The sequence below is a fragment of the Poromitra crassiceps genome (assembly GCF_964638095.1).
Source record: "Poromitra crassiceps genome assembly, chromosome: 1".
Classification (NCBI taxonomy): domain Eukaryota; kingdom Metazoa; phylum Chordata; class Actinopteri; order Beryciformes; family Melamphaidae; genus Poromitra; species Poromitra crassiceps.
Window position 1 is genome coordinate 44552728 of NC_139623.1, and position 18048 is coordinate 44570775.

The window sequence follows — 18048 nt, forward strand, 5'->3', positions numbered from 1 at the left end:
TCGCATATGTGGCTTTGACTTCCAACGGAACATTTAGCCCACATCCTATAAAGCAACAATATATATACTGTATATTGTGTATCGCCATTCAGCCTAAACATACAGACCGAGATATGATCGGCCAGCCCTACGGGAACCCTCACGTTACCAAGGGCAACCTGACGAATGCTGTTACAGCTGAAAACACTTTGGTTTTTAACATAAGAGCCGAAAAGTGTTATCATTGAAACTTTAATACTGTAGTTGAAAAATCTGCTCAGGAGAAAACAAATTAGTGACTACTGTTGAGGTGTCCTTGAGCAAGCCACCTTGCCCCAACCCCACATTGCTTCACTGGAGCTGCTTTGTAGCCAATAGTAGAAGTGTTAACTGCGTTTAATCTCCCACGTATGAATGTGATTATGTGAAGTGCAGAAAAATAACACGCAGAAAGGTTTAAAATAAAAGCTAAATTCATTGACATTATGACAGATGAGGTACAACGACAATGGCTTAACTGAGTGGAAAAAAAAGTTTGTGATTGGAAGCACCTACTTTTCTATAAAAAAGACAATACACTGTATTCTAACCCTGCAGTGTGGGCAGGCAAGGCTATTAGTGTGATCCGAGCTGACATCAGAGTCCAGTAAAGTGTGAGCACTGAGGAAGTGTCTGCTCTCTACTGTATTCTGTTCCCTCAGGCACCTCTAGGTCACAGTGAGGGGGAGAGGGTGCAGAGCCCACCGGATTAACCCCACACCATGACCCCGGGCCCCAGGGGGCACACACACAGGAAGGACACATGCCGGGTCTACATATGTGCTGTCATACACACACACACACACACACACACACACACACACGCACACACGCCCAAGCGTGCAACACCCGCACATACACACATATGTACGCATCTGCTGTGTGTGACAGTTCTGTCATGTAATACCAGTCACTTGTCTTACACAGTGAACTCTTACTGGTCACACTCACGCTGCAAGCTCACGATCGAACAGGTGAAGCCACAGAAATTATACTAAAAGCTGTAGTTCCTCGAATGGCCACTTGAGGCTGGCTCTAAAAGGGAGTCGTTCCCTGTTCGCCCCCCATGTTAAAATGCCCATCTTTAAAACAGGATTAAACATGTTTACGCTATAGCTTTCACCTTGCATAACATCTGTACAGAGGGTGAATCTTTTATGTAACTCACCCGTTTAGAGTAAAGTAGACAATAGAAAAGACGATGTTTTTGGCATGATTGACAGGTCACCTGTCCAGTGATCGCACAGCTTGCTGATCACGTGACCAATAGCAGGCGGAGCTGTGCCAAGACGGTGGCGAGATGGTGGCAGCCACACTAGGCTTCAAAAAGGGAGTCCAAAAACCAATGGGTGATGTCGCAGGTGACTCGCCCATATTTTTTAGACCTTCTATGGTCACACTTGGTCTTTATTAGTCTTCTTTAAATTCCCTATGAAGAGATTTGATTTGGGGAATTTTGACTCCAGCAGATTGCCCTATATCAGAGATTCATAATAGTATTGTCAGTTCTAAAAGTACAGATCCAAATACCTTAGATGTCTTTTCATTGCTCCAGTGTGTTACTTGTGTCTAGTCCTCAGTACATAGCAGTAGTGAGAACACTGGCAGCAGAAACAAAAAGGCGTCAACTCAAGTTTAACTTTCAAAGGCAAGATCTATAAGGCAGCTAATTTGACCAGACGCCATATTTTGTCATCGTCGCTGCTGGCAGTTGAAAGGACTTTTCTTTTTTAGTCAATGTGTTTTTATTGAAATGTTCACGCAACAGTTACAGTCAAGGACTTTGATCACGTTGTGGATGTGGACACAGCAGCTCTGGCAGCAGTCACTGCTCAGCCAGTCCCAGCAGAGACACAACAAGCTTTGAAGAAGAACAATTGGTTCATTTTGAGCTGGAGACTGGACAGAAGAGATAGAACTTTTCAGGATTATTTCTCCAGCTAGTGGTTTCCCTCGTCTTAACACATTTTGCTGGGACTTGGGTGCAGTGTTGAGATTAGAGTCAGAGTTTTGAGTTTTTGCTTCAGATAAGGCTAAAGATTCAGGTGCATTGGGGCTTGGGTTTATGTCAAGGTGATGGTTAAGGATCGGCTTTGAGGTTAGGGAATGAGTGTAGATAACGAAGGTCACCACAAGCATAGTACCGGTAATACAAACAGGTGCATGTGTACGTGTGTACTTTTGTACGTGTGTGTGTGTGTGTGTGTGTGTGTGTGTGTGTGTGTGTGTGTGTGTGTGTGTGTGTGTGTGTGTGTGTGTGTGCGTGCGTGTGCGTGTGCGTGTGCGTGCGCACGCGCTGTCAGACGAAAGCCCAGCCCAGGGCATGGAGCTGGTCCCCAGTGCATCTTTCTCAGTGGGAGATCTGTAGACATAAGCACATAATGACAGGAAGGGATGAGTCCAGCCTTTAGCCCCTGGTAGCAAAGAGAATGTTCCCACTCTGGATGCCCCCCCCCCCCTTCCATAAGCACTCCCACTGCAGTCCTGACTAATAAGACATCTGACTGGCACCAATGGGACTTTCCCACCATGGTGAGAGGGAGAGTTTCCTTTGTTGGAAGCGGGTGGACAGGCTTGTGTGGAAGCCTCTGCTACTGTTTGATGTTTCAGTTGAACCAGGTTGCAGAGGTGGCGTCTGTGGGATGGGAATGGGATCATAGACCCGGACCAGGCTTCTGCAACCATCTGCAAGTGTTAGCGAGTGTAAACGCCGCTGGCTACTCTTTCAAGGACAAAACACTCCATCGCCTAACGTAGAGCGATTCAATCAACTCCTAAGTAAAATTAACAAGGAATGAACCCCATTTAAGAACCCACTGTTTTTTTTATTGACTTTTTTCCCCCCAAATGCTAGGCCCATACTGTACACGGTATTGTGTTCTCTTACTCTTGGCTGTGTTTAGTTGGCCTGTGAGTGTTTCTTGAGAGGCCTCTTCTCTCTTTCAATACATCAACATTGGACTTTTCTTTTGTTTCCACACTCCGCTGCTGATGGATTAACTGGAATAAACCACCTGTTCCTGTATAACAGCAGCTTGTCTTCTTTCCCTCTCTCTCTCTCAGATTCCCTTTGTACCCCAGAGGAGAGCGCTTTCATTTTGAATACGGAGTCTACTTGCTCAACAAGAACATTGCCCAGGTAATACATGAACACAAATACTGCACACGCTTCACAGGTGTGGACAGTTTGGAAAAGGATTGGAAAATATTCTCATAGTCTTTGAAAACTATCATAAATGTTGTTTTGCAAAACACAACACTCGCAGTGTAATCATACTTAAAATGGATGTGGGCCAAGGGTGGACATTTGGGGGGCCGGGGCCCTTTCTCGGATCACACCCATTTTCGGACTGGACCTTCATTTTGATGTCAACTACTAGGGGTGCTCCGATCCGGCTAAGCCACGATCCGATCCGATTCCGATTCCTGGGGTCACGATCCGATTCCAGAATCGATTCTCGATTCCAGAATCGAGAATCGATTCTCAATTATGTAGTTTTATATTGCAATAACACACAAAGGTAATATAAGACAAAAAATGACAAATGTATTAATGCTGAACTTCAAATTCAACTTCTGTATTACAGTCAGGGCCTAAATTCATTTTGCAAACTAGGGGGGAATTCCCCCTTTATGTTCTTCAGATAAGATGGATTTATAGGCTGGGGGGGATCTGTAGAGTTTGAGAAGGATTTATAGATTTTGGGGGGAATACATTAACCAGAGTTCTTAAGTGCAAGAGGTGGTGGCACCGTGGCAGTACAGTACACAAATGACATGAACATTTGGACACTTATTCAGCCGGTATCTTGCATGTTGCGTTCAGGTGCACTGTAAAAAAAAAAAAAATTTTTTTTTTTTTTTTTTTTTTTTATAAAGGATTTTAAGAATCGATTCTTGGGAGTTTGGAATCGATCCAGGAATCGTGGCATTAAGAATCGCGATCCTTTCAGAATCGATTTTTTGGAGCACCCCTATCAACTACACACCTGTAAAGTTGCGTGACTGCATATTGCACGGTTTTGATGCTATCGCGTTCGCAACATCTGTCCAGACAGACAGACAGACAACATATAACCACCTGGCAAAGTACTCAAAACGGCTTCTGTGGTCGTTCCCGCTACAATAGGTGTCTCCAGGACCACGTTCTGCCGTGATGAGACACACACGCGCACGCACACACACACACACACACACACGCGCACACACACACAAAGACTCACAAGGTGAAAACAATACCACAATACCAACCAATGCTGTCGCGGCCATTAACAGGTTTTCTGTCAATAGTTGGATAGGGAGTATTTTTATGCCTCCGCCGGCGATAGCCAGTCCGGAGGCATTACGGATCCGGGTTGTCCGTCCGTCCGTACTTAGGTCCGTACGTCCGTACGATGTTTGTTAACGCGATATCTGAGGAACGCCTTGACGGAATTTCATCTAATTTGCCTCAAACATCGACTTAGGGCGTTTTCACACTGGAACGTTTTAGGTCGACTTAACTGAGTTTTGGGGCCGAACACGGCGCGACTGGGTCAGTGTGAACATGCCACTCGAACTCGTAGTCGACGTAACTCACTCGCTCTCGGTCCAGCTGGAGAGGGTGGTTTCGGAGCGGCTTGCGTCGCCCTAACCCTACCCTAAATATGGCGCGAGTGATGTGTGAACGCGCGCCGACTTCAGCTCGTTCTAATGCTGTATTTCTAATGTTAACGTCAATTCGGCGTTCACAAACATTGAATAAACAGTTATTGGCCAAATTACCACCAAGGGCATAGCAAGCCTAGCGTTACAAACGTTAATGTTTACAACTTACCTGGCTGTTCGCCGATAATATCTGCGTATGGTGAGGGCTTCACGGTTCAACAGAATCAATCTGCGCCTTGTTCTGCTTTGTCTGGAGATTCGCATCCGCCGCCTCCAGTACATGAAAACATTGTTTTCCAGATGCAGCCGTGCCTCGTTTTCAAATTCAACACTTTCCCGATATTGAAAGAGACAAACGATGTAAAATGCAAAAAGCAGTACCAAGAGCAAACGGCGTTGCTGTTCATTCTCCATTCTCCATCTAGGGACAAATATTGCAAACTAGCTTAGGCTATAAATGTCAGGATATATAACAAAGACTGTGTGAATGCTCTATGTTTATGTATCTGTCCCTATAGAAATAAACTTTTCAATCAATTGGTCAGTTCTGTTTACATCCCGGGCTTCCTTTCCGGGTGGAATTACGCTATACGCGTCTACTTCCGTCTGGTTGGCATGGATACATGACGCTCCACTCTGTAGAACGACGGCCTGGGCGCGGTGATAAAAAGCACATTGCCGCTCTAGTTGAAAATTGAAACATTGTATACTTTTCACTGCTGCGGCAGCGCCTGGCTCGACCCAAATATGTGTGAAAACGCCCTTAGACTCAAGGATGATCTGATTAGATTTTGGTGGTCAAAGGTCAAGGTCACTGTGACCTCTCGAACGCCATTTTCAAGCTTGTTAACGCGATATCTCAGGAATGCCTTGACGAATTTAATCAAACTTGTCTCAAACATCGACTTGGACTCAACGATGAACTGATTAGATTTTGGTGGTCAAAGGTCAAAGGTCAAGGTGAGCTCTCGAACGCCATTTTCAAGCTTGTTAACGCCATATCTCAGGAATGCCTTGACGGAATTTAATCAAACTTGTCTCAAACATTGACTTGGACTCAAGGATGAACTGATTTGATTTTGGTGGTCAAAGGTCAAGGTCACTGTGACCTCTCAAACGCCATTTTCCAGCTTGTTAACGTGATATCTCACGAATGCCTTGACGGAATTTCATCAAATTTGCCTCAAACATCAACTTGGACTCAAGGATGAACTGATTCGATTTTGGTGGTCAAAGGTCAAAGGCCAAGGTCACTGTGACCTCTTGAACGCCATTTTCAAGCTTGTTAATGTCATATCTCAGGAATGCCTTGATGGAATTTCATCAAATTTGCCTCAAACATTAAGTTGGCCTCAAGGATGAACTGATTACATTTTGGTGGTCAAACTTCAAGGTCACTGTGACCTCACGAACGCCATTCCCAAGTTGGTTAACGCAATATCTCAAGAACGGCTTGATAGAATTTCTTCTGATTTGGCTCAAACGTCGACTTGGACGCAAGGATGAACTGATTCCATTTTGGTTATCAAAGGTCAAGGTCACTGTGACCTCACACACCCAATTTCCAAGCTCTGTAACGCAACATCACAGAAGCGCCTTGACGGAATTTCTTCCAATTTGCCTCAAATGGCAATTTGGACTCAAGAATGAACTAATGGCGGAGGCATAAGTCCGCGTTGCGGTCATTCTAGTTTTCTCAAAGACACACTACCTTTTATGCCAGTGAGTGTAAGCATCCACAAGAGCCAGAAGAATGCCATTATGCCACTGTCGCCAAAAATAGCTGCTCCATGTACAGTATAAAGTGCTAGCTAGCACACTTGTAGTCAGAATCTCTAGTCAGAGATTTAAACCCATGATCTGTGTCTAAATACTGAGGCCTGGACTCTCTAGACAGAGATTTAAACCCATGATCTGTGTCTAAATACTGAGGCCTGGACTTGTCATGATCTGTGTCTAAATACTGAGGCCTGGACTCTCTAGACAGAGATTTAAACCCATGATCTGTGTCTAAATACTGAGGCCTGGACTCTCTAGACAGAGATTTAAACCCATGATCTGTGTCTAAATACTGAGGCCTGGACTCTCTAGACAGAGCTTTAAACCCATGATCTGTGTCTAAATACTGAGGCCTGGACTCTCTAGACAGAGCTTTAAACCCATGATCTGTGTCTAAATACTGAGGCCTGGACTCTCTAGACAGAGATTTAAACCCATGATCTGTGTCTAAATACTGAGGCCTGGACTCTCTAGACAGAGATTTAAACCCATGATCTGTGTCTAAATACTGAGGCCTGGACTTGTCATGATCTGTGTGTAAATACTGAGGCCTGGACTCGTCTGGAATGCACTTGGCCATACACACAGAATGACTGAGGTATAAAATGTGCAGGGTGATAGAGGGTCACACTGAGGTGTTCTGAGGTTGTGTATCCTATCTGGAGCGATGCCTTTGAAGGAGCAGGCAGTCCATTATCAATTTATCTACGTGTGCGTCATTCACATTTTACACACACATTGATCGTCTAAATTAGTTTCTCTCTCTCTCTCTCTCTCACTCTCACTCCCTCTCTCACACACACACGCCCCCTCAGGGGAGGGTTGAACTCTTCACCTATCTGTGCTTATTAAAGTGCACCTAATGTGTTGACCTGGATGACTCCTCCATGCCTCCTCCTCCCCTCACCAGTTAGCATTGAGTTTTTAACACTTTGCGTTCCATTGCCCCGTCTCTCTCCTCGTCCAGCAGCCAGTGGACAATAAAGGGCCTCTCCGTTTAATTAGGCTGGGCAATTATAGCGCCAGCAGGTGGCTGACATCAAACCAGCTTCACTTTGGGAGGTTTTCCTTCTAATAGCAGAACCACAAGCTGCTCGCCAACATCCAAGTCTGCCATCTTCCCGCCAGAGTCCAAGAACAAGAAAGTGAGGAAGACGAGAAAACATTTGAGACAGCAAATGAAAATAAGCTGCGACTGGAACCACCAAAGGGGGAAGGGCAAAGGGGCCTGTTGTGTTTTGAGAAGGCTCACTGGATCTAGTTTGCCATGTTTTGCGTGTAATGAATCCAAAATGAAAGCCATTATTCAAGGCTGGTTTTGATCGTAATGATATAGGAGCGGGTCAGATTATAGCATGTAGCTGCGGACCGGAGCTGTTGTCTGTGGCACTTGTGTCGATTAGTGAGAAATGCCAAACTCAAATCTAATAAGACACTCATTCCATCAGTGCTGCTCACTTGTAGCGTTGCCAAGTCAGAGGTGAAATATTAGCTTGGAAGGAACTACTGAGGATGCTATTGTTTGATTGACATTGCGATGCTGTAATAACTGTCACGTTAGAACACAGACGTGCGTGATGACTGCTCACATCTGCACACGTGCAGCGTGTTTGTATGCGGCTGATATTAACAACCTTTAAGACCTGGCGAAGACTCTGCTGCAGTGAAGCTCAAAGATCTTCTCTAGAATACTCCGCATCGGTCCCACAAGCTAAATGGATGGCGCTCTTCTTCTGTGACATATGTTTTAGCATGTGATGTGTGAGGTACAGCAGTATCATATGTTTTAGCATGTGATGTGTGAGGTACAGCAGTATCAAGGGAATCTGTAGACTTACCATGTCAAACTTTCTTATGGCCACTGTGGCATGTATGAGTCAAGTTTAGAACGTTTTGTTTTACTAGTATGTATGTGTCGTTATGTGTTTGTGCTGCATGCGGTATTTTATTTTTAAATAAATACTGTGAATATGTTATAGAAAAGTGAAACGTGGACATTGTAACTAGAGGTTTTTAGATGATCACTTTATGAAAGTCAAGTCAAGTTTATTTGTATAGCCCTAATTCACAAGCATGTGAGGACTTTACAGAGAATGTGCCTGGCTAGGTCTAGTTAACCGCCATCAATAAACAAGGATTTAGCAACTTTTAAAAGCATAAAACAAGCATAGCAAGAGAGGAGAGATAAGAGGAGAGAGAGCAGAGGGAGGAAGGAGAAAGAGGAGAGAAAAGAACAGGAAGACAGGAGAGGGAGAGAAGAGAGAGAAGAGGGGGAGAAGAGAGAGAGAACAGAGCAAGAATAGAAGACAGACAGGGGCGTCTGGGTAGTGTAGAGGTAAAAGCACTCCTACCACCACGGAGACCCGGGTTCAAATCCCGGCAGCGCCACCCCCCGGCTTGGCCAGACGCTCCTACAGACACAATTGGCCGTGTCTGCGGGTGGGAAGCCGGTGGGGTATGAGCCCTGGTCGCTGCACTAGCGCCTCCTCTGCTCAGTCGGGGCGCCTGTTCAGGGGGGCGAGGGAAAACTGTGGGGGAATAGCGTGATCCTCTCACGCGCTACAGTACGTCCTGTCCGTGAAACTGTCTTGCTGTCAGTTGAAAAGATAGCGGCTCGCGACTGCACATGTATCAGAGGAAGTATGTGCTGGTCTATGGGCTTTCCCCAGATCAGCAGGGGGAATTGGCCAAGTACAATTGGGGAGAAAATTGAAGAAAAATCCAGAGGGATTTTTTTTTAATAAAATAAAAAGAGAGAATAGAAGCTAGGCCAGGGATGAAGAGGAGAAGGAGAAAGGAGTATTACATATTCCCACCATTCAACTTGCATAACCCCCGCCAATGCTCTTTTTCTTTTTTATCAAAGCCGCACATAATGAACTGAGCTCTGATTTCAAAGACACACATAATGAACCGGGCTCTGATTTCTGTTTCGTGGAGTCTTCAATATTGATCCACCCATGTGGTATTTGGCAATATGGTGCCATCACTGTAACATTGCACGCTCACTCTTGGTTTCATTTCATTCTGCACTGATAAAAGGCACATGTAAGTTGTTTATTGTGAAATATATTATCTCTATCTAAATCAGTATTCCCAGCAATACAATCTAAAAAGTGCTCCATTTATTTATTTCCCCTTCCCCAAATAGTTGCCGTCCTCATCAAGCCAACTCTCAGAAATATGTAAGATGTCAAACTTCAAAGGGAACGTGAGCCCCCCGGGCAGCATACGTCGCAGCGAGATATTTTCACCTGTGTGCACTCGACCAGTGCAGAAGCTTTTGAAAGAGCACACATGCCATCATTCACTGTCACGGCATGTGAGGAGTGCGTGATGATAACCATCAGAAGATCAGTCTGAGACAAATGCACGAACGGGCGGCGCACTTTTCTCACTTATTTGTGCATCTGTAGCTGGCGTTTCTATCATTCTCGCCGATGAAGCAGGTGCATGGCAAAGCACTGCTGTAATGACTGTAAGCATAAGAGGGATATATAGACCTTTCAGCTGTATGTGGACTGTATGTATCTACTAGCAGAGCTGCCAAACGTAAAGCAAGCCCATAGAAATATACAAATTGTTCATTTAGCTATAGTTTGAGTGCCTTCTGTGTTGTGTCACTAAGAGAAAAACATCATTTTGTTGTGTTTTATTCGTTTACGTTGAGACTAACATGCTCTGTCTTTAACAAATTGGTAGTGCGTCAACATTCTTGCAGGGTGAGATCTGGGCTGTTACTCAAAGCACAGTCTTATGTCTTCCATGTGCGACTGGGATGCGTGCGCGCACGTTAAGGATGAGTTACCAGGTTGACTCCAAAACAATATAGCAAGGCCACATCAACAGGCCCGGCTCCATATGGAGCGTTGTTCCAAAAGGATAGAAGTGGTAAACATGTCACGATCGATAATGCGATATAGAGCTGATACAGTGTACTGTAGGAGCCCAGGCAAACAGAGCTTTTCCGATGCCTCCTCGGTCGGTGTCCACACACACCGCATTAAAAGCGAGTCCTCCTGTGCGTCTGATCGTCGGGCTCCTCAGATCTCACATCACACATGTTCAAGTTTTGCGACTGGGAAATGCGTGAAGCAACGGAACGCTGTCATGCTACATGTGATTTCCTCCTCCTTTAAAATCTAATTGGGTTTCCTTAACCTTGTCATTTGCCACCACTTGATCAGGGGGACTTTGTTTCACTCCCCGCCCCCTTAGACCACAGTATGGTTCTCATTAATTTACTGAGGGTTTTATTAGGAAATGGCTGCTTCACTGACCCCTGCATATTGAGCCTGGCTTTTCTGCTCCTAATATGATTTACCAAACGGAGTGTTTCAGTTGTGGCAGACTGTTTTTCTTTGTTTTTTTTCCCTCCTTTTTTTGCGGTTTCTTGAAGATTTTTTTCTCTCTTAATGGTCTCCTCTGGTCGGGGCCTAACTTGTCATGCAGCCGTAGCACACAGCTAGTCCAGCGTCTGACACAAAGCAGAGCTCTGGTTTCACAGCAGAACCAGCTGACTGGCTTCCTGGCTGCTTTGCTGACTGACTGGATGGAGCCTGGGTGGGAGACATTAGTCGTCCATCTCTTATTAGATTGCCCCGCGTGGCTGTGTTTGAAAGTGATACAGGGAAGCTGGCAAAGGATCAGGCCCACAGCGGGAGGGACCTGCTTTGATGTGGCGCTGGGAGAATGTTGCTTTTATTTAGGCCTCATGTCACGAGGCCACGGGCAGGGGTGAGGAGGCTGTCTGGGGTACCCTGAATGCCAGGTGGTAAAAAAAAAAAAAAAAATCCTATGTTGCCACCTCTGGTTAATTTGTTTGACAAAGAGAAGTTGAGAAAAGCTGTATGGAATTGCTGGGCTGAAACCCAGCCATTCTCTCCAGCCCCCCTTTCACTCCATTGGCTGTCTGAAAAACTGTTGCAAAATCAGCAACACCCAAATGAGTCACTCAAATGGACGTGGAGGCATGCCTCTTTTCGTTTAACATGCATCTTTGCACTTTGGTCCCAATTGCAGCCGAACCAGAACATGATGTCTATCGCTAATGCCTTGTGATTTACAGGGTGAGGTCTGTGTTCCAGGTTTCTCTCAGGCCAGTTAAGTGAGAGGCATCTGAAGTGCTGTGGGCCCACAGGTGAGGTGAGGCCTGAAAAACTCTCCTCCGCGGGGGGGCACAAACGCTAAAACCGCCAATCTTCCATTCACACAGACAAATTAGCCAAGTTAGTGTGGCTGGCTCCAAGGGAAAAGCAGCAGCCTTTAGTCTGGAGGCTTGCCATGTGCAGTCTTATCCACTAGGCTACGTTGTTGTGAAACAGGCATGTGGGCCTGATTAGTTGACAGCCGACGCTACACAAGATCCCTTGGAGTTTAGGAGGGGGTGGGCACAACAATTAGCTCTCAGTCGCTAGGCTCGGGGTATCACATTTGTTGGCTCCAGGCGCAGGAAACAGAGTATTGGGAATTAATACAAAACAAACCTGGCGGTCAGAGAGAGGGTGGGCCCTGGGTGCACCTTTGCCTCGGTCTCCTGGGGGAAAATGGCCCCCACCGCGCTCAGTCTCCCACCTCCCCGAGCCCCTCTGGTCAATTTCACACCGTAGCCCCGCAAGGCCGAGTGCCATACTGGTGGTCTGGAGCGTACGTCAGAGCGCTCCGCTGCCATTAAGAGTGGCAACTGTGGCTCCATAAAACAAGGCTATGACTCATGGGGGAGCCTACTGTGTTTAGTGGTTAGTGGAGGTGGCAGCGAGCGGAACAGATGCTGGCTGGCTGGAGGTATTCTTGGTGGAGCGGTTTGGAAAGGTTGGTAGCTGTTCCAGCGAGAATAGCCTTTTCTTGAAATTGACAGTAATAATTAAGACGAGCGAGAGTGACATTTCACACTTATTTTGTCTTGTTTATTTGCTCATCCTGTTGAGCCATGCACAGTATATAGGCTGTACTAAGTATACAGTACTTTTTTATGGCCTTTTTCTCTCCACCTCCTCCCCGTCGCCACTCTTCCTCCTCCTTTCTTTTCTTTTCTTCCTCGGTGTAAATCCCAGATGCCCAGTGGTTGAGGCCCTCTCCTCTCCATTCCTCTCTTCACCTCTGTGACAAAGCCCCTCGTGTGAGCTGCCAGGTAGTCTTGCCAGAGCCCCTTTGTGGCCATTAGCTCACGTGACGGTGCTCCAATAGAAACCATATGACGCAGGAAGAGACAAGAACACTATGCAGCTGCTTCCACCCCTACATACCTCTGTCTTTTTCATACCACACAGACAAGTCAAGAATGTTAAAAATGCCCCCGTGAAAACTATCTCTTAGCTATTATTACCTTATTTCCTTTGTTCCTTTTTTTCCCTCTAATATGGTTATTGGAATCGGTACAGGGTCTGCAACCGGGTTTCGTGAATAGAATGGACTCCCTATAGTGAAACAAAGGGAGTACAATTTTGGCACATGAACTCAGTTTTTCCACAGTTTGAGTTGACATTCCAGTTGAGTGTTTACCGTTTGTCAGTCCACAAGCCTGTGAATCAGAAATGGCTATGTGTACACCGAGTGGTTGTGTAATAGTCATCTGTGGGTTATCAAAATATGTGCTTCCAATTCCTTCTCAGTCCGATATACAAATGCACAGGTCACTGATCTTGATTTTGTTCAGGAGACCGTTACCATGATTTGTAATGATGATTTGTAATCATATTCCAGTTTCTTCTGTAAATGAAACAACAGTACAGTATTATATGAGATGCCATGCCAATGGTAGCTATCCTGGGTTACTTCAGGATGTGTAGTGGAACCTATATCCGGAGCCCGTTTAGCATCCTCCAAAAAAATCGACCCTGACCTACTTCCCTACATGATCCACCATTCCTTTTTCAGCGCAGTGTCTTCAGTAGAATAGATCTACCTGGTCACATACAGTACGCAATATTTACCCTTCAACCCTTGAATTAATGGTAGAGAGGAGAAAGGCGAGCTTCAGCAGGTTTTTTCTGAGAAGTGGCACACTTTTAGAAGGAACTATTCCAGGTTTTCCCCAGAAGCCTCTTGGTCTCTCGCCTTGTCCGGCTGAGGCTTGTGGTTCGTGACTCAAAGCGTTCCAGAGAACGTCCCAGACAGGCGGAAAAAAATGCAAAAAATGCAATTGCATCTCCACTGTCCCCCTCAAACAACAGCCCTCGTTCTTCTGTCCAACCGCTCTGCAGAAACCTCATCTCAACAAACAGACCCCTCTATGTTCAGAACTCCTAATGCAACCCACTGTACACTGTTTGTTTACCTGAACCCTGGACCACGGCTCCCCAGCCACTGCCACCACCACCACCACCCTACACCACCACCACCCTACACCAAGACAGACGGGGCCTGGAAGTGATCAGTGCCTTCGCAACCGCCTGCTGCCACTCATTCTCTTCATCTTTCCATAACGGCCACATCCGTTTTCCATTTGACAAGGATTGATATGGTAAAACTCATAATGGAGACGACAGGCAGGAGAACATGCCGCTCCAAGTCGCTGTAGACCTCACTTTCACCCCCTTCAGAACATGCCGCTCCAAGTCGCTGTAGACCTCACTTTCACCCCCTTCAGAACATGCCGCTCCAAGTCGCTGTAGACCTCACTTTCACCCCCTTCAGAACATGCCGCTCCAAGTCGCTGTAGACCTCACTTTCACCCCCTTCAGAACATGCCGCTCCAAGTCGCTGTAGACCTCACTTTCACCCCCTTCAGAACATGCCGCTCCAAGTCGCTGTAGACCTCACTTTCACCCCCTTCAGAACATGCTGTTCCAAGTCGCTGTAGACCTCACTTTCACCCCCTTCAGAACATGCCGCTCCAAGTCGCTGTAGACCTCACTTTCACCCCCTTCAGAACATGCCGCTCCAAGTCGCTGTAGTATACCTCACTTTCACCCCCTTCAGAACATGCCGTTCCAAGTCGCTGTAGACCTCACTTTCACCCCCTTCAGAACATGCCGCTCCAAGTCGCTGTAGACCTCACTTTCACCCCCTTCAGAACATGCCGCTCCAAGTCGCTGTAGACCTCACTTTCACCCCCTTCAGAACATGCCGCTCCAAGTCGCTGTAGACCTCACTTTCACCCCCTTCAGAACATGCCGCTCCAAGTCGCTGTAGTATACCTCACTTTCACCCCCTTCAGAACATGCCGTTCCAAGTCGCTATAGACCTCACTTTCACCCCCTTCAGAACATGCCGCTCCAAGTCGCTGTAGACCTCACTTTCACCCCCTTCAGAACATGCCGCTCCAAGTCGCTGTAGTATACCTCACTTTCACCCCCTTCAGAACATGCCGTTCCAAGTCGCTGTAGACCTCACTTTCACCCCCTTCAGAACATGCCGCTCCAAGTCGCTGTAGACCTCACTTTCACCCCCTTCAGAACATGCCGCTCCAAGTCACTGTAGTATACCTCACTTTCACCCCCTTCAGAACATGCCGCTCTAAGTCACTGTAGTATACCTCACTTTCACCCCCTTCAGAACATGCCGTTCCAAGTCGCTGTAGTATACCTCACTTCACCCCCTTCAGAACATGCCGCTCCAAGTCACTGTAGTATACCTCACTTTCACCCCCTTCAGAACATGCCGCTCTAAGTCGCTGTAGTATACCTCACTTTCACCCCCTTCAGAACATGCCGTTCCAAGTCGCTGTAGTATACCTCACTTTCACCCCCTTCAGAACATGCCGCTCCAAGTCGCTGTAGACCTCACTTCACCCCCTTCAGAACATGCCGCTCCAAGTCGCTGTAGTATACCTCACTTTCACCCCCTTCAGAACATGCGCTCCAAGTCGCTGTAGTATACCTCACTTTCACCCCCTTCAGAACATGCCGCTCCAAGTCGCTGTAGTATACCTCACTTTCACCCCCTTCAGAACATGCCGTTCCAAGTCGCTGTAGTATACCTCACTTTCACCCCCTTCAGAACATGCCGCTCCAAGTCGCTGTAGTATACCTCACTTTCACCCCCTTCAGAACATGCCGCTCCAAGTCGCTGTAGTATACCTCACTTTCACCCCCTTCAGAACATGCCGCTCCAAGTCGCTGTATACCTCACTTTCACCCCCTTCAGAACATGCCGCTCCAAGTGGCTGTAGTATACCTCACTTTCACCCCCTTCAGAACATGCCGCTCCAAGTCGCTGTAGTATACCTCACTTTCACCCCCTTCAGAACATGCCGCTCCAAGTCGCTGTAGTATACCTCATGGTAAATAGTAAATGGACTGCAGTTATATAGTGCTTTTATCCAAAGCGCTTTACAATGTGCCTACATTCACCCATTCACACACTGAAGGCGGCCAGCTGCCACGCAGGGTGCTGGCACAGCCATCGGGAGCAATTTGGGGTTCAGTGTCTTGCCCAAGGACACTTCAACATGCGGACTGGAGGAGCCGGGGATCGAACCACCGACCTTCTGGTTAGTGGACGACGCACTCTACCTCCTGAGCCACAGCCGCCCCTCACAACCTCACTTTCACCCCCTTCAGAACATGCCGCTCCAAGTCGCTGTAGTATACCTCACTTTCACCCCCTTCCGCTGGGAAAGAGGAGAGGAGCAGATAAGTACCAAGTCCTCTTTTAGGCCGAGCCGTAAACACTTGTCTGTTTTCGCTTTAGTCTGGTGAGGAATAGCCAAAAGCTGTGAGCTCCCAGCGTCAGCTCCCACATGGCCATATGCAGAACAACTGTTGGGTAATCGTCCCCTTACATCTAATAGGGGCTCGGCTTGAGGGCCCACATCTGACAATGTGGTTCATATTTGAATGCCATTAAGGTGCCACTCTTAACGGGATCTCAGTTACTCCACCGACAGTAAAAATCACTTCATTAGTGTACTTTATTTATCACATTTCAAGCAAGAAAGTGATTTTGGCAGGGTGTAAGTGGGTTAAGTAAATGGAGAGCGATATGGGGTGCATTGAGAGATTGTTAACAGCCTAACAGGACTAGAGACAGTGGGCTGATGGTTGTCTGCTCTCCCTCTCCACTGATTGATGAAAATGGGAGAGGAGAGGGGAAATGACTTTGCTCACAGCACTAGACCTGAGATTAGATCTGTCACTGGCTCTTAGTCTCCAGCCTGCAGTGCTACTTACTACAATGGATTGCACACATTGCATTTGTGCATGAAAGCTATTTACTGTTGAATTGTTCTTAAAATGTTATGGTGTGAGATAGTCTTCCTCACCCTATGCCTACGTACTGTAGCAATACTGCACCACAGCTGCAATGCAAGAAACAAGGCATATCTAGCCTCAACATTTCATAAAATAACTTCGGTAACACTTTATTTGGATGCTCCGCCTACAGATAGTCTACAGAGTATTTCTAACACAGATTAATTAGACATTCAACTGTTTAACAGATATTTAACAGATTGTCTAGAGCAGTGGTTCTCAAATGGGGGTCCGCGAAAAGTTTTCAGGTATTTTTATTTTTATTTTTTTAATAAATAAAAAAAATGCTACATGTTACTTATTCCTTCTCAAACTACTTCCTACATGGTGCTAGTCTATCAAAATATCTTAGCTGTCATTGATTGTGTTGCATAGTGGTTTTCTGTACTGTTGACAAATTGTGATATTGTAAGTCGCTTTGGACAAAACAAAAGCGTCTGCTAAATGACGTAATGTAAATGTAATGTAATAAAAAAAAATATATATATATATATTTTTTTGCAAAATCTTCATAGTTCAACGAAAATAGTTCATGCTTTAAATCTAAAATGGTTCATGGATTACATTCTAATAACAAACCTATCAAATTAAAAGTCAAGCACTTTACCGTGGAAACAATTAAGCTTAGCCCAAAATCACAAATCAGAATGAGGGGGTCCCCGGTATATTTTCTATCTTGTAAGGGGTCCTTGGCTGAAAAGCATTTGAGAACCTCTGGTCTAGAGTATATGTGACAATTCAAGAACACACCTACATATTACACTAGGTGTAGGTGTGTGGAACGGTCGGGAAGCAAAAATAATCTGTTTGTTGTTGAATCTTCTCACCTACTAATAATAAGATGTTCAAACAACATCTACAAAGTAAGAGTTGACTTCTTGACTGTCAACTAATCTAATACGCTATTGAAATGTGACAAATACCCTTTAGACTCTCTGTAGGCGGACTATTCAAATAAAGTGTGACTGTACCTACTTATTTCTGTTACAGTACCTCGTTCTCGTTCTGAATGATGCTTTTTGAGACATGAATGGAGAGCCAGTGCGTGGTCTATGTGTCTCCTGGCCAAGAAGAGCAGGAGATAGCCAGGGAAGAGCAGGAGATGTGTGAGAAGAAAGCTTACCGGCCCTCTGCCCAATGCTACTGTAAGCATCGCTGTTGAGAAACGATGATCGATTAAGAAACTCTTCTCCTGGTCCAGAGAATCAGCCCGTAGGAACCAATCTCCCAGTGCTTTAGGTACCTTGTGGTTCTCTGGAACTCCCTGCACCAGCTATCTTTTAGCCAAAGCCAGCCTGTGTAACGTACACCTCTCTGTGCCCATGGCTTTTCACAGGCTCATTTGTGTGTGGTCCTGTTTTCCATCACAAATGTTTTGTTGCTAGCTACAGCATGCATCCAGTGCCACTTA

At 46.0% G+C, this 18048-nt stretch overlaps 1 protein-coding gene across 1 annotated transcript in view; it reads left to right on the plus strand.

The window, feature by feature from the left end:
- The window catches only part of uvrag (UV radiation resistance associated gene), a 234200-nt gene that overhangs the window by 137969 nt on the left and 78183 nt on the right, over nt 1-18048 (plus strand). Inside the window, exon 13 of the mRNA XM_083641143.1 lies at nt 3082-3157. Within this exon, the coding sequence (XP_083497269.1) occupies nt 3082-3157 (76 nt within the window). The remainder of the gene's footprint in view (nt 1-3081; nt 3158-18048) is intronic.